Consider the following 23,689-nt stretch of genomic DNA (forward strand, 5'->3'; position numbering starts at 1 on the left):
GATGTAGAGCACTTGTGGCCGTTGGGCTTTCACACGTGAACAACCCGCTTTGATATTATGAAAGGTTTGGAATTTCTTGATATATTATCCTCATTGAGAAAGGTATTTATAATACAAAGAGTTGACAAAGTTCTATTGTACAGCTAACAAACCGCGAGGAAATTAAAATCCTAAAATTGAGTAATCTAATCACACAACTAATTGACAACTATAGTTTACTTTTATTAGAGGAAATAAGTAGATGTCTGAGGAGGAAAAATAGGTGATATAATAAGTAACATTAAGTGTCAATGGTTGAAACTTCAAATGAATCAAAGAAGTGGGGTGGGCTCGGATGACTCAAGAAACAAAGGGGAAGTCTTTTTACGTTTCTGTAAGTTCCCAAGGACAAATGTGAGGACAAATGCACCCATGCACCCGAGGTACTATGTTCTTTATGTTTTTTTTTTTTTTTTTTTTTTTTTTTCTGAAGTTAGGAAGGGGGAGTGGGGGTTACTCACAAACACGGGTACCATGGAGGTTTGAACCCATGACAACTTGAGAGTACACCAAAGGCCTGAGCCAATCCAACTGACACCCTATTAGTACTCGAGGTACTATGTTCAAGTGCATTATCATGGCCAAAACTACTACTATTGCTTCTTGGACTCTCATGTATGAGATGACTCACTGCTATAGCTTACGTGCATTGCATATGTTGGCAGATCTTATCTCAACCTTGGCATCAGTAATATTGAAATACAAAACTTTATATATTAAAAGTGTATAATATTGTGACAAATTGTAATCTTTAAACCATTAAACATCAAACTTGTTCATTAGATATGTGATAGATGTGCTGAAGGGGTAAAAGGAGTTGAACTATAAAGTAGTGCAAAATGCACTTATTCTTCATGGTTTGTTCTTGATTTTGCACTTGAGCTTACAAAGATGAGAAATGAAGAATCTGCAGGCTTCAGGAAGGGAAAACATTTTCACCAGTTGGGAAAGAAACAAAAAGGTACTAACATGAAAAGCGATTCCAACTACGTTGCCCAAGACTTTGGCAAATTGCTGATGGGGCATGACAGCCTTAACTCCTGTTGTGAATGCTATTCCAGTGGATAGCAAAGCAATATATGTAAGAGCAGCAGCACTTGTGAAATAGTAAACATAGGAGGACCTATCATGACAGCTCCCCAAAACAGAAGGCAAGCTGCACAGACACTGTTGCCATGACAGCTCCCCAAAACAGAAGGCAAGCTGCAATTATTGAGCAAGTCATGGCAACAGTGTCTGTGATGATGAAACACTTGAAATCATTATTTGACTGCAGAAGAGCCTGCCCTCGGTCTGGGCCTACATCGTTGTTATACCCCCCAGGCATTGTGAAGGCAGCTGCAAATGTTACAGTTGTGATAAGTGTTGCAACCATCAACAGGGTCTGCCCCATTTGCATGTAAGTTTGCACTGCATTGGCTTCTTCTTGTTCTGCTCTTGGGGAAATATTGATGTTGCCCAACCATGAATGTCGGTTACCAAGATGTCCCCAAATGCTTGGAGTTATGTTCCGCAATTCCTATAAGATGAACAGTTGTAGTTTGCTAAGCATTATGACCAATTATATACGAGGAATATTAATTATGTAATTAGCACTCACCCTGGGAAATGTAATACTAGATTCTTTGATTGACCTATCAATCTCAATTGCTGTTTGGCCAAATTTGTTCTTGGATCTTAAATTTACTCTTCCATCCCACTTCAAGTATCTCAGAATCCAAGTTTTTCTTTCAATGGTGGCTAGATGCAAAGGCGTATTTCCATCAAAATCAGGCTGGTTTATGGTCCCCTCCAGCTCTGCTGTTTCTAGTATATATCTGACAACGTTTGCTTGCCCATTGAAGATTGCAATATGAAGGGCATTCCATCCATAAGGATCAACAAGTTCTCCCGAATCTGGGCAATGTCGAACAATCTCTCTAATCACACTGGTATGACCTTTGCTGGCTGCAACATGAATTGGTGAGCAACCCTGTTTATCCAAAACATATGCTATCGAAATGTCGAGTTCTAGTAATCGTTTTACTGTTCTATGGTCTCCAAGGTATGCTGCATAGTAAAGAGGAGTCTTTCCTTGGTGGTCAGCTTCTTTGCTCAGCTGCTGTTTGAATCTTAGGAGCACTTCCATGATATCTTACAATCAGACAAAAATTTAGTTTAAATATAGATTAAAAAAATTGCTGAAGTCAGGAAAAAGTATAAATTAAAGAGGAAATAGCTAGAATCTTTTTTATTAGAAGAGCAATATGGAATAGATACTACTATATTATTTATGCAAATTCAACTATCTGTAGTGTAACCCCCATAAAGAATTTGCGAGGAAATTGATATAATAGTAGTTGCTGAGGAAAAGTGTGACATACCAAAATGCTTCTCAACCACAGCAGCATGCAGAGCTGTTTGGCCATCTGAACCACCATGAGCTGATGAAGGACTTGATTGTAAAATTTGATTCAGAATATCCAATAATCCCTCTTTTGCAGCCAGGTACAATGGAGATTCACCTGCCTCATTTTCAAAACAAGCCAATTTGGGGTCAATCTTAAGTAAAAACTCAGCCACTTTGTTGTGACCATTCCTCACAGCTTCGTGTAAAACCGTGTTGTTCCCCCTATTTCTGTCTCTCAAAGTCTCAAGCATCTTGCTGCTCACGTTCCCAAACTTTACTTGTGACATGGACAAGGTTTCTCTGACCAGATAATTGACAATCGAGAAGTGGCCAACCCTTGCAGCCACATGTAAAGGGGTATCTCCATCTAAATTTGGCTGTCTGAGAAGGGACCTGCACCTGCTATAAATCTCAGCTGTAACATTTTCGTGTCCAAATTGCACGGCGATATGGAGAGCGGTGTTTTCTCGGGGCGTAATTTGATATAGTAGCATGGGATCATCGTTAAGAAGTTGTTTAAGGAAGCAAACATCCCCTGATTTTGCAGACTTGTAGAGCCTTGGATCCATGGAATTTTTGGAACTAGGCAGGCATTACATAATTGTTGGGGTTGCTTTATATATGGCCTTGTTATTGTAGGTAGCAAGTGTGGAAATTTTGACAGAGCATTTACCTTAGCACTTGGAAACAAAAAAAAAAATAAATTCCAAATTCATCTAAATCGGAACAACCAAGATTTTTGTGCACTGACCTCTAAATTGTTGTGGTCTATTTTTGTTCACGTGTAGGAATTGAATCTGCCTGAAGTTCAACTCAGTTGAGTTTATTTTTAGACTACACCAGAAGCCTCTAAGTTGACTATGGATATAGACTACACCAGAAGCCTAAGAATGAACATCACAACCCCATTTTTCAAAATTGTATTAAGTTGACAATCATGTCTGCTTCATACGCTAGCCTGCCATGGATGACTTCAAGTCCTTCAACCCAGGTCATTGTAAAACTAAGAAACTGCTCATAAGTTCTAGTGTGTATGTGACAGCCTTGAAACAAAACAAAATACTAAATGAGCTAAAATGAATTTATTAGTTTAACTATAACTATATGATGATATAATAATGCCTATTGATTTTGAAGCAACCACAATGGTTTCGAAGCAATAAAGATGATGGTTATGTAGAAAATATATTTCCTTGTATTAAACAAATTACACAAAGTCTCTATTTATACTGATACAAGATATCTACTTAAGGTAGGAAATATATAGACATGAATACAATCCGATTTACAGTAGGGAAGTCTAATTGGTAGGAGGAGATTGTGAAGTTGACTTCCATGTGTGCTAGGAAAGGAAAGCTGCGTTAACACTACCCCCTCTGGGAGCAAACTGGGTTTCACAGGATGCACAAGTTGGAAGACATATGCTGATGGCGTAGTTTGTGAAGGGCTTTGGTAAACAGGTCTGCAGGTTGGGCAATAGAAGGAACAAAGCAAACTTGATGACTTCCAAGAGCAACCTTTTCACGAACAAAGTGATAGTCCAACTTAATGTGACGTGTGCGGGCATTGAAAACTGGATTGGTGTGCTGAGATTGTCACAAAAGAGTTAGACCAAGAATCGAAGAGGCACACCCAATTCATGAAGAAGGGAGCAAAGCCAAGTGGTTTCGACACAAGCATGAGAGAGGGCACGATATTCCAATTATGTACTAGAGCGCGAGACTGTGGGCTATTTCTTGGAACACTATGAGATGAGGTTAATTCTAAGAGTAATCACATATCCAGTGGTCGACCGATGAGAATCAGGGCACCCAGCCCAATCCGCATCAGAGTAGGTTAAGAGGCGAGCTATGGCAGTTTGAGGAGTGAAGGTGAGGCCGAGATCAATAGTGCTCTTGATGTACCTAAGTGTAAACTATTGATCTCGGTTGGGTTGAAGATGAAAGCATCATCAGAGATAGAGAGGAGAACCTTGGCAGCCAATGGAGTAGATGCGGGTTTGGAGTAGAGAAGATTGGCTTTCTGTAAAAGATCATGTGCATATTTGAGTTGATTGATGTGGAGAGTACCATCCTTATGAAGAACTTGTAAACCCAAGAAATAGCTGAGCGGACCAAGGTCTTTGATGTCAAAGTGGCCACATAAAAGAGAGATGAATTGTTGGAGATGAGTGGAATCACTGCCAGTTACCACGATGTCGTTGACATATAGAAGAAGAAAGAATGTATGGGAGGCCTGTTGAAAAATAAATAATGAACTATCAGCTTGGCTCCTTGTAAAGCCTATAGAGAGAAGGAAAGTACTGATGCGATGGAACTAAGTACGAGGTGCTTGTTTGAGGCCATAGAGTGCTTTATGGAGCTTGCAAACATAAGAAGGACAAGTGGGATCAACGAAACCAGGGGGTTGAGCCATGTAGACATATTCTTGAAGAAACCCATGGAGAAAGACATTTTTGACATCAAGTTGACGAAGGGACCAACCACGAGAAACTACAAGACTAAGAACAGTGCCAATGGTGGCAGGCTTGACAACAGGACTGAAGGTTTCAGCATAGTTTATGCCCGGACGTTGATGAAAACCCTTGGCATCTAGACGAGCTTTATAGTGTTCAATGGAGCCGTTAGACTGACGCTTAATCCGAAAAACCCACTTGCACCTAACCAAGTTTTGAGAAGGAAAGGAAGGAACCAAAGACCATGTATGATTTTTGAGAAGTGCATTGATTTCTTTAGTCATGGCGTCACGCCATTTAGGATGCTTAGTGGCCTGTGAAAAATAAGTAGGTTCAGTATGATCAACAACAATTAATAAGGCACGGGGAATGAGGTATTTATCAGTGTCGTCGATATAAAGCTTGGGCTTTTGAATGCCATCTTGAAGGCGGGTGTGCATGTGAGGAACATGGGCAAGAGTGGGAGATTGCGGAGTTGCTGGAACTTAGGGGTTATGAGTTGCTGAAAATGGGGGTTGGAGCTGCTGGAACAGGGGCAGGCGCAAGCGGAGAGAGGTGTATGCGAGGGCATCGGGAATAAGTTTGGAGTAATGGCTGGGCTAACACGGAAGAAGTTTCGTGGAGTGGACTAAAGGGTGCTGTGGGGTCGGGGTCATGGCTTGTGACTACAACAGCTGGAAAGGTGCGCACCAAGGAGGTGTCGTGAGTTTACGAGTTTAGGTCTATGATAGGAGTGATCGATCTGGGGTAGGTGCAAAGGAGGGCAGAATTGGGTGGAATTTAATATCCACATACTCTGAAGAAGATGATACTTGTAAATGCTCAAATGGAAAATGCATTTCGTTAAATAAAATATGACGGGACATGTGGTAACCTTTGTGGTGAGAACTGTATCCAAGGAAAACACATTCAATGGTGTGGTTGGTGAGTTTATTTTCAGTATATGGTCCAAGGTAAGAGAAATAAGAACACCTAAACACTCGGAGATGAGAGTAGGAGGGAGGATGTTGGAAGAGATGAGTGTATGGGGTGTCCTATTGAAGATTAGGAGTAGGCAGGAAGTTGATGAGATTGACAGTAGTGAGGGCAGCTTTGACCCAGAGATTGTGGGGAGTGTGAGAAGTGGTAAGAAGGGTACGGATCATGATGGCAATGTGTCTCTGTTTATGTTCAGCTAGGCCATTTTGTTGGGGAGTGTAGGGACATGAGAAACATTAGTGGATACCTAGTTGACTACAAAGATCAGAGGAAGCATTATTAACATATTCAGTGCCATTGTCACTTTGAAGGATTTGCATAGTGGTGTGAAATTGATTTTTAACAACGGCAAGAAAGGTTTGAAAGTGAGAAAAGACCTCATTTTTATGGTACATAGGATAGATTTAGGAGTAATGGGAAAAGTCATATGTAAACATGACATAATAACGATAACCAATGACAGAAATGACCGGGGACATCCGTACATCATAGTGAATTAAATAGAAGGGAGATGGGGCAAAAGTTTTATTACTAATAAACGATAGTTTGATGGATTTTCTAAGTGCACAATCCTTACAAAAAACATGAGAGACTTTAAAGCCTAGAGATGGCGCTAAGTGAGAGAGCATAGGATGGGATGAATGGCCAAGGCGACAATGCCAAGCAAGAGAGTGCACGGTACGTAAGTCATAGATTTCATAAAAGTCAGGAGTAAAGACAAAGAAAACTAAATTATCACGAGTAAAACGGGCAACAGAAAGAAGATTAGTACGAAGAGAGGGAAGACAAAAGACATTTTGAATAGAAAATTTGTGAGAACCTAAAGGAAGAAGAAGAAAGCCAGTATGAGAAATAGAGAGAGAATCTCTATTACCAAGAAATACAGAATTATTACCATGATATGGCTGTTGATTTTGAAGATTAGAAGGACTACCAATCATGTGATGGGTGGCACCTGTGTCAGGGTACCAAGTGGAGTCAGGTGGCTGCATGAATTGAGCCCCAACAAAGGAAGGGAAAGATTCTAGGCCATTGCAGCGATGAGGACATGTTGTAGTAGTATGTTGATTGGTATTGTAGGTGGTGCACCACGCGGGTCCTAAGACACTAAGAGCTGAGTTGGGTCTGGCAGAGTGTTTGCTAAAAGCAGCAGATTGGACACAATGAGGCTGAAAGGAAGGCCAATTGCTTTGAGGTCCATAACTTGGAGCAAAATGAGGCCAAAGTTGATTAGGCCATTGGAGCTGCTATGAGCCATTCCACGGGTTGCTTCAGGAAGGTGAGAAGTTGCGCTAGCCACCACGGCTACGACCGCGCCAGCCACCATGGCCACCATGCCTGTTGTTGGAGAAGCCACCACCACGGTAAGAATTGAAGGAAGTATGACCGGTGGTGTGAGGAGAAGATTGGTGGCCATTAGTGCTGTGTTTTGATTATGAGAGATTTGAGGAGCATGTGCATCAAAAGCTAATAAACGAGCACGAAGATCAGCAAAGTCCGAAAGTAGAGGAAAATTGAGAATTGCCATGATGAGCATTTTGTAATCAGGTCCTAAACCCCAAAGCACAACAGTGACAAGTTCTTTTGGGGAGACAGGTTCATTGATGGCAGCCAGTGAATCGGCAAGGGACTTAGCATGACGAACGTAAACATCAATGGGTTGAGAGCCTTTTTACATATCCATGAGTTGAAAACAAAGAGCAGATTCAGTGGCCATACTGTATTAAGAGAAGTGGCGTTGGAGACACTCCCAGAGATCTCGGGCAGAGGTGCAGCCAATAGTAAGAGAGAGAATGGACTCAGAGAGTGTATTGGTGATGTAGCTAACAATGAGTTGGTTTTGTTGGTACCACTGAGCATGGGCGGAATTGGTTTGGGTAAGAGTGGCGGTGGTGGTTGTGGGTGTTGTGGTGGTAGAAGTGGAGGTTTGGGCAGAAAGTTGTTTATGAATGCTATCGATAATTTCCAGAGGTCATGACCGACTAAAAAAGGTTTGAGTTAGCGGAGCCAAAAGAGATAGTTGGAGTCAGTATGCTTGATAAAATGAGAAGAGTTAGGGCTAGGGAGGGAGATGGTGGATTCAGACGAAGCCATGAGGTGGACCTAAAGGAGAGGATTGGATCAAATAAGGGAGAGGGAGGAAAACCTACGTTAGGCTGATACCATGTAGAAAATATATTTCCTTGTATTAAACATATTACATAAAGTCCCTATTTATACTCATACAGGATATCTACTTAAGGTAGGAAATAATATAGACATGAATACAATCTGATTTATAGTAGGAAATCCAATTTACAGTAGGAAGGGCTAATTGCTAAGAGGAGATTGTGAAGTTAACTTCCGTGTGTGCTAGGAAAGGAAAGCTGCGTTAACAGGTTATTTCACCTCACATTTTTCAATTTATTATACCATACAAAAAAAAAAACCCAAAATCACTATACTATACCATACAATAAAATCATAAATGAGAAAATCGTTTTACCAACAAAAAAAGGACAGAATTTCAAACTCTCTCTAAATATGCAGACATTTTAGTCCTTAGTTTCAGGCTTCGGTAAGCAGATTTTTCCTCCTTTGTTTACATCAATTGTTTTATGTTCCTTTTTGAATGTTTCATTTTGGTTTTTCTTCTTCTTCTTGTTGACGTTGTTTCTGTTGGTGTGAACTTACGACACTTGCTTCCCCATGATTTGTTTTTTACTCTTAACGTGGACTCTACTTCCTTCTTAACGTTGAAACTTCAAATGAATAAAAGAGAGAAGTGGGGCTCGGTTGACTTAAAAGGTGAAGTCTTTTTACGTTTCTTTAAGTTTCAAAGGACAAATGCGCCCATGCATCCGAACTAATACGATTGCTTCTTGGACTAATGCACTTGTTGTAATAGTGTAGTTAAGTTTCTGTCAAATAGGTCTTGAGACATTTTGGACAGAAACTTGTTCGGTCTTTGGTTGTATATTCATGCTACTTTATTTTGTTAGGCTTAGATGAAGCCACGTAGTCACTTATATGTGTGGCTTTCCTAGTTTTGGCTGAGTCATTAATCAACATTGACTTCTCATATTTAGCATACCAAGACAGTATAGAAAGAGTGCTCAAGAAGCTAGAGAGAACAAGTATTCTCCCATATCACATTTCTGGATTTTCTAGCTTGAGATTGATTTCACAGATATTTCTTCTGTGTCTATTTGTTCTCTTTCTGTCTTGTGTGTGTGTGTGGTGTTAGTTGAATCATAACTCCAAGATATCTCAAAATCCAACAATTAGTCTACAAAATTTCATACATCAAAAGTGTATAATATTGAATTGTAATCTTTAAACCCCTAAACATCAAACTTGTTCTAATGTGACAGATGTGCTGAAGGAGTAGTTGAACTATATAGTAGTGCAGAATGCACTTATTCTTCAAGGTTTGTTCTTGCTTTTGCATTTAAGCTTACAGAGATGAAAAAGGAAGAATCTGCAGGCTTCAGGTAGGGAAAACATTTTCACCAACTGGGAAAGAAACAAAAGGGTAATAACATGAAAAGCGGATCCTACGAGGGTTCCCAAGGTTTTGACAAATTGCTGATTGGGCATGACAGCCAAAATCCCTGTTGTGAAGGATGCTGCAGTGAATTGCAGAGCAAAATATGTAAGAGCGGCAGCACTTTTGAAATAGTAAACATAGGAGGACTCTTTGCTGTTAACAGCTCCCCAGAACAGAAGGCAAGCTGCAATTATTGAGCAAGTCATGGCAATGCTGTCTGTGATGATGAACCACTTGAAAAAATTATTTGACTGCAGAAGAGCCTGCCCTTGGTCCGGGCCTACATCATTGTTATATCCTCCAGGCATTGTGAACGCTGCTGCAAATGTCACAGTTGTGATAAGTGTTGCAACCATTAAAAGGGTCTGGCCCGTTTGCATTGCAATGGCTTCTTCATGGTCTACTCTTGAAAAAACCTTGAAGTTGTCCAACCAAGAAGGTGGTGTCCGGAGATGTCCCCAAATGCTTGGCATTATATTCTGCAAGTAAATTCATTTAAGAGAAACAAAGTCTATAAGATTGGCAGTTTGTAGTTTGTTAAGCATTAAGACCAATTTTATACAAGGGATATTAATTATGTACTTAGTACTCACCCTGGGAGGTGTAATATTAGCTTCCTTGATTGAACTATCAATCTCAATTGCTGTTTGGCCATATTTGTTCTTCGATCTTGGATTTACTCTTCCATCCCACTTCAAGTACCACAAAATCCAAGTTTTTCTTTCAATGGTGGCTAGATGCAAAGGCGTATTTCCATCAAAATCAGGCTGGTTTATGAGCCCCTCCAGCTCTGCTGTTTCTAGTATATACCTGACAACTTTTGTTTGCCCATTGAAGATTGCAATATGAAGAGCATTCCGTCCATAAGGGTCGACAAGTTCTCCCGAATCTGGGCAAAGTCCAACAATCTCTCTAATCACATTGGTATAACCTTTGCTGGCTGCAACATGAATTGGTGAATAACCCTGTTTATCCAAAACATATGCAATCGAAATATCGAGTTCTAGTAATTGTTGAACTGTTTTATGGTCTCCAAGGGATGCTGCATAGTAGACAGGAGTCTTGCCTTGGTGATCAGCTTGTTTGATCAGCTTCTGTTTGAACCTTAAGAGGGATTCCATGACATCTTATAATCATACACAAAAATTTAGCTTAGATTAGAAAAAATTACAGAAGACTCTTACTGATTAGAGGAGCAACATCTGTATGGAATGGATACTACTATTTTTATTTATGCAAAATTCAACTCCCAGAGGTGTCGATAGTGAAAGTTAATTGAGATAATGGTAGCATATATTACAGGGTCAAAGTATGACATACCAAAATGCCTCTCAACCACAGCAGCATGCAGAGCTGTTTGGCCGTCTGAACCACCATGAGCTGATGAAGGGCTTGATTGTAAAATTTGATTCAAAATATCTAACAATCCCTCTCTTGCAGCCAGGTACAATGGAGACTCACCTGCCTCATTTTCAAAACAAGCCAATTTGGGGTCCATCTTAAGTAAGAACTCAGCCACTTTGGTGTGACCATTCCTCACAGCTTCGTGTAAAACCGTGTTGTTTCCCCTATTTCTGGTTCTCAGAGTCTCAGTCATGCTGTTGTTGTTGGTGTTCCCGAAATCTACTTGTGACATGGACAAGGTTTCTCTGACCAGATAATTGACAATCGAGAAGCAGCCAACCCTTGCAGCCACATGTAAAGGAGTATCTCCATCTAAATTTGGTTGTGTGAGAAGGGACATGCATCTGCTATAAATCTCAGCTGTAACATTTTTGTGTCCAAATTGCACGGCGATATGGAGGGCAGTGTTTTCTCGGGGTGTAAGTTGATATAGTAGCATGGGATCATCATTAAGAAGTCGTTTAAGGAAGCAAACATCCCCTGATTTTGCAGATTTGTAGAGCCTTGGATCCATGGAATTTTTGGAACTAGGCATTACATAATTGTGGGGTTGCTTTATGTAAGGCCTTGTTATTGTAGGGAGTTTTGGCAGAGCATTTACATTGGCACTTGAAAAAAAAAATCAAAATTAAAATCAAAATTCATCCCATCTGGAACAACCAAGATTGTTGTGGTCTATTTCGGTTCAAGTGGAGTAATTGAATCTGCCTCAAGTTCAACTCAGTTGACTATATATTTAGACTAAAACAGCAGCCTTTAAGATTGAACATCCCAACCCATTTTAATATTTAATATTAAAATATGAATAATGTTACTCTTACCACATTTGTATACCGCATTCTTATATCACCTTATGAGGCAGATGAGGTGTGGTATACAAATGTGGTAAGAGTAACATTACTCTTAAAATATTAGTGGCTGCTATAGGGTTTTTCAGCTTTTTTTTTTCCTTCCTTTAATATTTAATATTTAATTTTTAAATTTCATCCAAATTAACAAGGTTAAAATGGGATTAAGTGGAAAATGAGGACAATGGATCCCATCCCATCAAAATGTGGACTCCACTTCTAGAAATGGTTAAAATTGAAACTTCAAATGAATTAAAGAGAGAAGTGGGGCTTGGTTGACTTGAGAATCAAAGCTCAAGTCTTTTTACATTTCTATAAGTTTCAAGGGAAATGTAGCAACCTTCTCTCTAACATTCTCTTTTGTATCTTCTCCATTTTTCTCATAACAAGTGTCACTTTTATTACACTTACAACAATGTCATTAATGCAACATGCAAACTACTTTTTATTTTCCAAGTTTACCCTTATTAAATATATTAATTTTTTTTTAATAACAAACTTTTTTTTTTTTACAACTTTCTTACTACCTTGTTAAAAAATTAAATAAGAAAATAAAAACTGAAGTTTTTTTATTTTTTTATTTTTCCCAGAGAGGACGTATGTTTTGTTAAACACAAAAGAAAGATGATATCACTTTCATGATAACAATGTCATGAGACAAACTTTTTAAACAAAAATATAAGGAAGATTCACTAGAATACCCAATATAGGAGCCCAAATGATAAAATAAAAAAACCCCTATATGAAATGGACTTTAGAAATACACACAAAACCCATTTACAACATAACAAAAAGGCTTTTAACTTCTTTTAAATTACAAAACTGCCATTAATTTCTTAAAACAAACCCAACCCAAAAACCTCATAAAAAACCCCAAAACACTCAATGGAGCATCAAAGTAATTTAACAATTAAAATTAAATTCAATAGGGTCATTTGTCATTTTTTGGGTTTTTTTGGTATGTTTATAAAAATTAAATAGTATAGGGTTTATTTATAGTTTTAGTGCTAAGAATGGGTATATGACTAAATATCTCAAAATATAAAGGCCTTTTTTTCTTCTTTTTTCTTCTTATTTAATTTTTAACAATGTGCTAAGAAAGTTGTAACAAAATTTGGACAAATTGAAGGAAATATAAAAGAAAATACATTTAATAAGGGTAAACTTGGAAAACAAAAACTAATTTGTGTGATGCATTAATGACATTGTTTTAAGTGTAAGGAAAATGACACTTAATTAGGAGGAGAAGGGAGAAGGTCCAAAAGAGAAGGTTAGAAAAAAGGTTGCTAGCATTCCTCAAAGCGCAAATGGGCAGAGGCAAACTTGTGGTGTTGGTTATAACTTAAAAGAGCCGAAAAGAGATTACAAATATATATATGGATCTTGTACCTCCACTCTTTTGGGTCTCTCTCTCTCTCGCTCTCTCTCGCTACGAGAGAAGAGACGTGCCTCAAATATTAAGGTTTAGGTTTTTCACACTCAGCCGTCATCCCCTCCTCGGCCTAACAATGCACATTTTCATCCATGTTCAGTCGCCTTCCTCAACTTGACAGCATCGAGTCACTTTTCTTCCACGTCGAGTTGCTACCGTTTCTCTTTCACTTCAAGTAGTTATCGTCACTCATCTCTTCGACTCTGGGGTGCTGGCCTCATTGTTGTCTCTCTCAGATTTTGGGCATTGGCTTTGTCATTCACTTTCTCCTTGGTGCGTCGACGTTTTTGGTGGTTGCCTTGGTAAGGTGGTTTCAACGGGTTTGCTACTGCTATTGTGTCGACAGTCTCCAAGTCAATGGCGACTATTGTGAAAGTTGCTTCGTTGGGGTCGACGGTCACCGTGGAGGTGGCTTTCCTCATGCCCCCTTCGTCGTCTGATCTGCGACCTCAAGCCTTACCTTCATGAGAAGGCGGCCGTTGTCCAGAGATTTGGCGTGGGTGGCTCTCACCTAGGATCTATAGACACATGTGAAAAGAACCTGAAAAACGAGTGGAAAAATCAACCCCGTACTGTGGTGACTGGTCGCACATTCCTAGCGACCGATCACGTTTAGGAATTCTTCCTGGCATGCAATTTGCCTAGAAAAGACCGGTCGCAATTCCCTTGCAACAGGTCGCTTTCTGCGTTTTTCCAGAACTTCGACTTTGCATTTTTCCATTACATGCAGTGTGAGAAGCATGTAATGTATGTATTAACATTGGCTGATGAAGTGGGTTAATTTGCACCTTCTCTAAGTCTACAGACAACAAGAAATAATGGGCAATTTAATTGTACAGCATGCTAGTCATATGGATTTTTTTTAATGGTGATTGAACCCAAAAAAAACTCAAAATAAATATACCATGCAATAAATCCTCTAACCAAGCTTCATAAACGAGAAAATCGATTTGGAAGTAAACCCCTACAGAAAATAATTCAGAGAATGAATAAAGAAAGAAATTGAAACTCTCCATATGCAGACTTTTCCTTTTGTGTTAGACTTCAGTACGCAGATCTTTCCTCCTTTGTCGTTTCTGTTCCTGTCCCTGTTCCTTGACTGTTCTGTTCTTCTAATTCCGTCACATCAGTTGTGAACTTGCGACACTAGCTTCCCCATGATTTGCGTTAAACGAATACCCAAAAGGCTATCAAAACGTGGCCTCCATTTGTGCAAATGGTTGAAATTGAAACTTCAAATGAATCCAAGAGAAAACTGGAGCTCGGTTGACTTGAGAAACAAAGCTAAAGTCTTCATACGTTGAGTTTCAAAGGGAAAATGGGCAGAGGCAAACTTACGTGTTGTGTTGGAAGAGCCGACAGAGATCGCATATATACATATAGCTGAGATTTGAGGGAAACCATTATAGGGCTCATTATGGATTATATTTTAATTATCTGAACCGTTAGTTTTTAGATATTCTCTAAAAAATTATCTCTACAAAAAATCACTAGAATCCAAAACTATTTGATCAGTGGCGGACCCAAACTTTCATTCATCAGGGGGCTTAAAAAAAATCCATCCAATATATAGCCAAACAAAAAATATTTGGACTTAAAGTGAACTTGGTGGCTGAGTTTTCCACAAAATTATAGAATGAGTGAACTTGGTGAGATTTCTATTCTTCTTTTATAACATAGGGTTTTTCTTTTTAATATAAGCATTGGGCTTGTATAAATTGGATTGGGCCATGTGGGGGCTCCACCTAAGAAGGATCTAAAAAAATTAAAAAATGTGAGTTTGGGTGGGATAATATGGCTGCAACTTTTTTTTAAGTGTGGGCAAGTGCCCACAGTTGTCCTTTATTAGGTCCGTCAAAAATTCTCCTACGTGGACATCCGAATGTTATAATGGTGCAGAAGCAATGTATTTTGTACTATCCCTCCTTGTTTTCCTACCTATTTACAATAGCATCCGCACGATAATAATGTGTGGACATCTGGATAAGAGAATAATTATATATATATATATATAAGGCAAAAAGTCAATTTTGCTTCCTGTAGTTTGTCACTTTTACAACTGGTAATTGTCATTTCAATTTGGTCACTTTTGTCCCTGTAGTTTTCACTTTGAGCAATTTAAGGACAATCCTCAATTTCTGTTAAATTTATTTAACTTCTGTTATTTGTGGAGGGGCAATTCGGTCAACAAATTATTAAAAATTCATTCCTTCTAAAAAATTAGTTTTAATATAAAAGTAATATTTTTAAAACAAAAAAATAATTTAATTTCTCCATCCCTTGTTGGTTGAAACCCAAGCCCTATTGAAAAGCAAAAGTTTTTGAACCCGTGGTTCTAAGTAAGGGGTGGGCATCGGGACTGGAAAAATCGGAACACCGAACCATACTAGATGGAAAAAACTAGAAGAAAAACTGGTTGATTAAAAAAGTCAACAAACCAACATCGAACTGGACCGGACCAATTCTAACCCATTCCAATACCGCACCAAACCGAATCGAATTGGACCGGACTAGTTGTGTTGTGTATAATTTTTTTTAAACAAAATTATTTAACTCTAATGCTACATTTTTAATCTCATAACTAATATTTCCCCAAGCCCAACTTCAAAACATCTTTATTTTTTAGGCCAAATATCTCCATTTGTATTAAATTGGATCATTTGTTAATTTTCAAGCCCAAAAAATAAAATTTTAGTTTGAATTTGTATAAAAAAAAGAGTTAAAAAAATTAATAATAATAATAATACAAATTTATAAATAAACCCAATCCTAGACATGTATTTATAGAAAAACCCAAACACTATTTAAACATAGAAACACACCCAAAATCAACCCTAAAGTCAACTTTTTGGGTGTGTTTATAAATGGTTTTTGAGTGTGTGTAATGATGAGTTTTGGGTGTGTTTATATGTTTAAATAGTGCTTGGGAGCCCCATTTTGGGTGTTTTAGTGAAAAATAAAATCCAATCACTAAAACGACCACTGGACCGGTTAAATAATACCGGTTCTGAATTCGATTTGAGGTGAACACTATACCCAATCGGACCACACCCAACCCTAGTTATAAGCCTTGAAGGCATCATGCCAAGAGAAGCGTATGTGCTAGGCCGCAATGTCTTCCCAGTCCTCCCCACTTACCACTCTCCCTCTCCCGAAATCCCTTATTCTTATTTTCTCAGCCAAAATCTCTCTCCCCCAATTCAATTTGGCATTCCCTTTCAAACCCACCCACACCTCCTCTCATCTCTGCACTCGAGACCGCGTTTCTCAATTACATATCCAAGAGCAACTCCACTTCGTCTGGTACTTCAATATGAACTATGATCAAAACATTGTCTTGAGATGCTTTTGGATTTGAATATATTATGCAAGTAATTGAATTGAGAGGTGTAATTTGATGGTGATCATGGTGTCACATGTAGGTCACATGAACAAACAAGCACAGGAGCATAGGGTTTGGCGGTTTTGGGTGGTTGGGGTAGTGGTTCGGTTAGAGGGAGGTGGTGGCTAGAGGGGCTTGGGTGGGGCTGTTGGTAGGGGTTGGGTTGGGGTTGGGAGGAGAAGGAGATAGAGAGAGATTATTTATTTATTTTTCCAATTTTTTTAAATCTTAAATGACACATTGGACCGAAATAGTTAGAGGGATTTGACAAAAATTGAGGATTGTCCTTTAATTGCTCAAATTGAAAATCACAAGGACAAAAGTGACCAAATTGAAATGACAGGAATCAAGGTGATAAAAGTGCCAAACAACAGGAATCAAAAGTATATTTTTGCCTATATTTAATACTTGAAATACAATTTCATAATTTTCATCTTGGATTAAAGTTCTTTTATTTCGTTTGATTTAGTAAGCGTATTCAATCCATACTTATAAAGACTTTTGTGCACTTTCTTTAAGTGGCTAACTTTCATAGACTTTTCAGAGTTTTAATGACCTTAATCTCAGTGACATACTTTCATAGAATTTTATAGACTTTCGTAAAGTGTGTCATGCAATTAATAGACTTTGTTATTCTTGAATTTCAATTCATTACAAACTTTGATAGTGTGTGTGAGAGAGAACCCCCTTCCTTTTCCTTAAAGGATCGGATTTGAACTAGGGGTGGCAATTTCTGACACGACCAACATGGAAAATTAGTAGGTCAACTCACAAGACTAAATTTTCAAGTTATTTTCGGGTCAACCTCACCATGACTCGTTTAATAAATGGTTAAGTTTTGAGTCAACCCGCCAACCCACTAAAATACTTGTATAACTCGCCAACCGTTTCTTTGGTCCTTCTTCATTTTTCTAATTTTTTTTTCTCTTTTTTAATCTTCATACATCGAGATGTGGGTCTTTAATGTTTTTTTTATTCTTTTTTATTTATTTTTGTTTTATTTTGACCATGAAAATTTTTCTTTAAATAATCATATGTTTCTCTATTTTTATTTATTTATTTTTTTACTTCACTAGTTACTAGTAGGGATGACAAAAATCCCCGCAGGGGCGGGTCCTCAACCCTAACGGAGGGAGATTTCGGGGCCAAATGGGTATAGGGTACGGGGATCCCGAAACTTGAAAAATCATCAACGGGTATGGGGAGAGGAAATATATATGGTATGTTTTCCAAGAAGTAATTTTGAATAGTTGAGTTGAACTTTATATTTAATTTGGATGTGTTGAATGATAAATTAATATGAAACTTAATGTTAAAGTGTATGATAAATTTTTTTTATGCAAAAAAAAATTAAGGATTCGAGGACGGTATGAGGGATAGTACCCCAACAAGGACGGGGACAGAGATTTCCTGAAACCTATTAAACGGGGATGGGTTCAGAGACAAGGGCGAGGATAGAGAACAGGGACGAGGATGATATTGTCATTCCCGGCCCTTACTAGACTTGTTGCCATCCCTAGTTACAAGTTGCTATCACTTAGCAGGTCAACTCGATATGCGACTCGAAATCCGGAAATTAGGGGGTCAATCTGACACGACACCTTAATTAAACGGATTGGATTTGGATTGAGCATTATTAACACGTATATGATCCTCACAAGATACGAACCCAAGACGACACGAGCCATTTCCAGCCCTAGTATGGACTTGGGGGAGAAACAGTGAAAGCTGTTTAATTTGCTCCTCTGCAACAAAAAATCACTGTTTCTCTGTTACCTCGAAACTACTTGTAAAGTCTTAGATGTCTGCAACTCCTACCTCCACAGACCCAAAATCCTATCACAAATTTACAATGGTCTATACCCCTATTTCACTTTGCACCCGAGGTTTCATCACTCAGAGACACATTCACTCCCTCTTTCTCTCTCTGTCTTTTCGGGAAATTGGCGAGGCTTCAGTCAGACCAACCTCTCTTTGGTGCTTTGCATGGCAGTTTACAACAGTCTGAGGTGTACAATTTCCACTTTTTATTTATATGAACCCAAATGCATGCGCTCTTTATCTTTTCTGCCTGCCCTTTCTTCAGTTACAGCAATACTCTGGGTTTGTGAATCAGGAAATATCTCAGCATTGTTTGTTTTCAAAATTTAGGCTGGATTTTTAAATTTGGTATTCTTGTAATGTTTTTATATCACTCTTGTATTATTAATGATGCTCATCTAATACAAATATTGGAAAAAAGGAAGCAGGGGAACCCGCAAAGTTCAGTAATTTTTGCTCATTATGATATTCAATGACAATGTTTATTCATATGAGTACCATGGATCATGCCCATTTAGGGTAAGGAAATGGATTTGTTAGGTTGGAGTGAAAATTAAAGGATTTAACTCTCTCTCTCTCTCTCTCTCTCTCTCTCTTAAATGTACATTCAAAGTCCTGATCTTTTATAATCTATGATTAAAGTTAACTAAGGGATTCACTTAACTCCGAAATGATTTTTGCAGTAGCGATGCAACATCTAATTTTATCTGAATGAGAAATATTGTAGATTTCTGTAGAATGAGTCATACTGTAGATTTCTGTATAGTGAATCAATGACTTCATGAGTTATAAGCTATGAATGTCAATCTTACTAATAGATGCCCATTGTATATGTTGTAATGATTTGCTGCCTCTCTTACTAGGACTACAATTGGTTCATGCTAAGAGGATAATATCTTTATCATGAGCTGTTGGATTTATTGTAAGCAACCATGTATGAAAAGAAGCATTTATTGCATTATTCGTGTTTCTTTGTTTTGGTTAGAAATTATTTGTGTTTCTTTTCTCAAAGAAAATCAAGGAATGTGATTTGCAATGGCTTCTAAAGTCAATGATCATGGCTGCTGAAGTTAGCATTGCTAGATCATGGAGTTCATCACTGAAAGCCAATTATGCATTGTTTACATAAAAGAAGTTCTCTCTTTGGGATTTGTGTGAGTCCTGAATACGAAGACACCGGAAAAATTGAAATTTAAGTGATAAAATATCATTATGAGCACCATGTCCAACCAGAAGTGAATGGTAAGTTTACAACTTTCTCAATGTAAATGTACCAATGAACTGTATTCAAGTGAACTGTTGTGGCCACAACTACTACTTTTGCTTCTTGGACTCTCATGTATAAGATTATGCACTGCTATAGCTTACATGCACAGCATTTCTTGGCAGATCTTATCTCAACCTTGGCATCAGTAAGACCATGTTAACATATAAATAGGATTTAGGCGGTATGCCTAACTTGCATTTGATTACACCTTGTATTTGGATGAATTACTATTACAAAATTATTTCTGTGTCCTGTTATAGTATTCATCGTATTTAGAGTATGTTTTTGGATATATTAGTCACTATTATCATGAAAGGTAACAAGTTTTACTTGCTAAATATTGCAACTAGGTCATGACTAAATTCCGAAAGAATTTGTGTACTGTGGGAGCGGGGTAAATGAGTAATATGGAAATCTATTTATCGGTACCCTTTATTTATTGGGGTCTCGCTCACTTAATCTCATTTCACCTACCACTTGTTGCAATGCATGAACGCTTGAATTGCCAGGTTGACAGAAACTTTGCTGGTTAATGCGCTTTATAAGTTATCAGTTTCATTCGCCTTCATTCAACAAAAAAATTTCCAGTCTCTTTCCAAAGAGTGGCCTGGAGGTTAATCGTAATCGGTGAGTTCCTTTGTTATGTATCTGGATAATCTTTTCAATTACCAATACTTTCACAATGTATGACTTATTTTCACTTCATGACTTAAACCTAACAATTTGTCAACAACAGATTGTATGTTGAAATAGGGAAAAATGCCTAGGCATTTTATCATATGAATTGCAAAATTGTGTCATCATAAAAAGTATATCCCCTTCCCTCACAATTTTATTAGAATGCATAATTTCAAGATACATTCAGAATTTGATCTTGGTATGATATGAAGGTAATCTGATTTGTTGCTCATCCCCAATTCCTTTGAGGGCTATAATCTTCCAAGCTGATGCATGTGGACATACCTTTTCTTGCCCCAATTTAAGAGGGATCTTGACTTGTATTTTTCTATTTTTTTTTGCTCCCCCCCCCGATTCTCAGTGATTTTCTTACAATATACATGTTTGTTTCTTATGTGACTATCTGTTAGTAAACAGCACTGTCCAGCTTTCACATCATTAATCATATATTTATCTAATCTAATCACTTCAGAATTCTATCTGAATTTTGTATGGTTATGATTGGATCTAGTTGACCACATGAATGAATTGTAGGAGCATTGGTAAATAAAATTTCAGCGTTTGACGTTGTGCCCTTTTGTATTAGTTTATTTTTTCCTCCCTTTTTAAATTATTTATTGTCTTCTTGGTTACTTTGTTTTCTTTTGACCTTTTAGTCTCTATGCCATTTCTTCTAATTATCTGTTGAATTATCCAGACCTAATATGCATAGTTTATCTATGAAATTTAAAAGCTGCCTTGATAAGAAGATAGTTCAGTATGGTTAGGATGTGGCTTATTGGCTTGATCATGTTTGTGCTTGTTCTTCACTGGGTTCCATTTTCTTTTTTGTTTCTCTTTTCTTGCTGCCTAGATATCTGGTTACAGGTTTAAACGTCTTATGTCAATGTGAGGACAGCTCTCGGGTACATTTACTTCCCAAGGGCAAAGCCTGGCTTCAAGTGCAGGCCATGTCCTCAGCTGCTTGTTTTATGTGGTGTTTATTATTTCAGAAGCATTTCTATGCATTTCCTTTTAAGTGCTTTTACAAGTTTTGATAATTATTTAAAGTGTTCCTAGCTTTATGTTAAATGAACCAATGTACATGTGCTGTCATATACGTTTTCTGTATTCCAAAATTCCATAATATCATTATAAAACTATTAGCTCAGAGAATGATATGCATGACTAGGAGAATAACTTGCAAGATGCAGTTTTACATGGAAGTATGCTGGGTCAATTTGATTTGGTTTAAAATGATAATTGGTTATTGTAAGTGAGAATTGGAATTATTTTCCCAAGATGAATATGGTATTAATTTTTAGTCAGTTTTGAGTACTGATATTGCTGTAAAAAGACAATTTTTGTTAAGATTTTGTGTTAAGAGACATGGACAGGGAGCTTTATGTGTATCTACTATTCACATCTTGTGATGCCGTGGAGCATCTCCATTTGTAGATGGTTTTTTTTGGGTCCAGACTTCAGATATTATAACTGTTTGGAAATAGAAGTTTGGAAAAAGAAAGAACTTAAGCTGAAGTATTTCTCTCTGTTTTTCTATGCTCTGGATGTTGATATTTTTTCCTCCATTATAAGATATGACACAAAAACTTGACCTATTCGTATTGCAGGCGGATGCTCTTGGAAATCTGTCAAAGTGGTAGAATAGTGGGTTTCTCTTGAAGCAAAAGCCGTTAGAGCGCTTGGATAAAAGAGTCGTAAGAGCAGATAAACAATGGATAAATCTGTTGCAAAGTGTATCCCAAAACTTTCACGGAGGCAGAATGATAGTTGGTCTGATGTGGAAACTGTGGAAGATGTGCTTTCCAATATTCTTTCAAGGCTTCCAGTCAAGTGCATCATACGTTCTAAGGCTGTTTCTAGACTTTGGAACAAATTGATTAGCAGTCCATATTTCACTAAATTGCATTTAATGCGGTCAAGAGAAAATGCAATCTATATACTTTATCCTTATATGGATGAAATAAAAGAATTGCATTTGGTTGATGGTGATGGGGTAACCACTGAAATAATCACTCTTCCTGGTTTTGAAAATGTTTCATCTCTTAGTATGATTTGTTCCTACAATGGGTTGATATGTTTCACCATTTACCCCTGGTTTCCTCACTTATATATGAGGCAACCGGTCGAGGAAGACTTGGAAATCCTAATCTGCAATCCTGCTACTCGTGAAATTCGGTTACTTCCAAGAGGTAGCCCAGCAGAACAGGAGCTAGGCATTGGGGTTGCCTTTGGCCCAGGAACCAGTGATTATAGAGTATTTCGGTTTTTCTCCTCCATATTTGAAAAGCCAGTAGTCAGCCCTCAGTGTGAGATATTTTCATCAAGCACTGGAACCTGGAGAGGCATAGGTTTTGTTCAGCAATATCCTATGGGTGCAAATCACGTATATTTTAATGGACAAGTTTACTGGTTTATTGCTTCAGAAGAAGATCATTCTACCCCTGGAAGCATTCTTTCAGTGGATATGGAGGACAACTTTAAAACCATTGAACTTCCAGAAGAAGTCACTGCACACTCCTTCCTAATTATTCTGGAAGGTTTCTTATCGTTAGTTGCTGTCTATGATGATGATCTAATTATGGATGTATGGATGTTAAAGGATGCAAATGAATCTTATTGGGAGAAGAAGTGCAGTGCTTATATTGAACACGCTGTTGAAGAGTGCATTGACTCTGTAGCTGGAAGGAATAATGAATTTTTTTTCATAACTACAGAACATTATTTTATCTTTAATACTGACAGGACTACCTGGGAGCAACTTTATCTTCAGGAGGTGTTTGGACAGGATTCTCCTGTTGTCTTTACATACACAGAAAGCCTTCTCCCCTGTAAGTACTATAAATGCTTTCAATTCATAATATTTTCTAATGGTTGTAGTTCACTGACCATTATGCATCTTCTGCTTTAAACTAGTGGGTATGTATCTAAAGTATTTTGATAATGCGAGGATTTATGCAGTAGAATCTTATCTTAATCTGAACAAGTGGATGATCTTAACTTATAGATAGTACAACCATTCTCAAATTTTGGCATGACATGAACTACACAGTTTCTTGGGTTTGTTTACTTATGAACTTCATCATCTTCTGACATGTCTTTGGATATGTTAAACAGGTAGCTGATTTCTACATTTTGCAAGAGAAGAGGCAAATAAGCGAGAAGCATAATTTTGGTCATTTGCTGTTTTTGTTTCCAGTTTGACAACATTTCTGGTGGGATTCTTATTTGGTTTGAAATTCTCTTTCTTTTATGTTGTTATTTTACTTTTGCTCTTATGTACTTGTTGAGTAACAGATGTTTATGTATGGTTGTGTTGCTTCCTGGATATGTTGCCCTGTTAATTCTACCATGTGCTTGCTTGTTGTCTTTTCCATGGTAGTTCACGATGGCTAAGAATTCTACACGTCTGACATTTCGTTCTTTGGTTTCCACAAGACAGTTTTACAAGAGTGAATAGGTTGTTC

The 23,689-nt window shown here is 37.9% G+C and overlaps 3 protein-coding genes across 4 annotated transcripts; 1 reads left to right on the forward strand and 2 right to left on the reverse strand.

The window, feature by feature from the left end:
- Positions 1-789: 789 nt before the first annotated feature.
- Positions 790-3,019, reverse strand: LOC107880147 (protein ACCELERATED CELL DEATH 6-like). The gene is made up of 4 exons (XM_089047900.1): positions 2,403-3,019; positions 1,640-2,172; positions 1,206-1,558; positions 790-1,162 (listed from the first exon to the last, which is right to left on the reverse strand). Exons 1-4 carry the CDS (start codon positions 2,995-2,997, stop codon positions 892-894), a joined length of 1,752 nt encoding a protein of 583 aa, XP_088904026.1. The 5' UTR covers positions 2,998-3,019; the 3' UTR covers positions 790-891.
- A 6,087-nt stretch (positions 3,020-9,106) lies between these two features.
- Positions 9,107-11,474, reverse strand: LOC103342542 (protein ACCELERATED CELL DEATH 6-like). The gene is made up of 3 exons (XM_016796815.2): positions 10,711-11,474; positions 9,984-10,516; positions 9,107-9,869 (listed from the first exon to the last, which is right to left on the reverse strand). The coding sequence occupies exons 1-3, from the start codon at positions 11,327-11,329 to the stop codon at positions 9,267-9,269; spliced, it is 1,755 nt and encodes a 584-aa protein (XP_016652301.2). The 5' UTR covers positions 11,330-11,474; the 3' UTR covers positions 9,107-9,266.
- Positions 11,475-18,132: 6,658 nt separating this feature from the next.
- Positions 18,133-23,596, forward strand: LOC103342500 (F-box family protein-like protein). Of its 2 annotated transcripts, XM_008246133.3 has the most exons (3): positions 18,133-20,171; positions 21,833-23,053; positions 23,340-23,596. In XM_008246133.3, exons 2-3 carry the CDS (start codon positions 21,937-21,939, stop codon positions 23,345-23,347), a joined length of 1,125 nt encoding a protein of 374 aa, XP_008244355.1. In that variant the 5' UTR covers positions 18,133-20,171; positions 21,833-21,936; the 3' UTR covers positions 23,348-23,596. The 2 variants fall into 2 exon arrangements, with proteins under 2 accessions (XP_008244355.1, XP_088905231.1); XM_089049105.1 differs by lacking the exon at positions 18,133-20,171 and having other exon boundaries at positions 21,803-23,053; positions 23,340-23,574.
- Positions 23,597-23,689: the final 93 nt, after the last annotated feature.

This window comes from Prunus mume, linkage group LG3 (genome assembly GCF_029339155.1).
Source record: "Prunus mume cultivar Tortuosa linkage group LG3, ASM2933915v1, whole genome shotgun sequence".
Taxonomy (NCBI): domain Eukaryota; kingdom Viridiplantae; phylum Streptophyta; class Magnoliopsida; order Rosales; family Rosaceae; genus Prunus; species Prunus mume.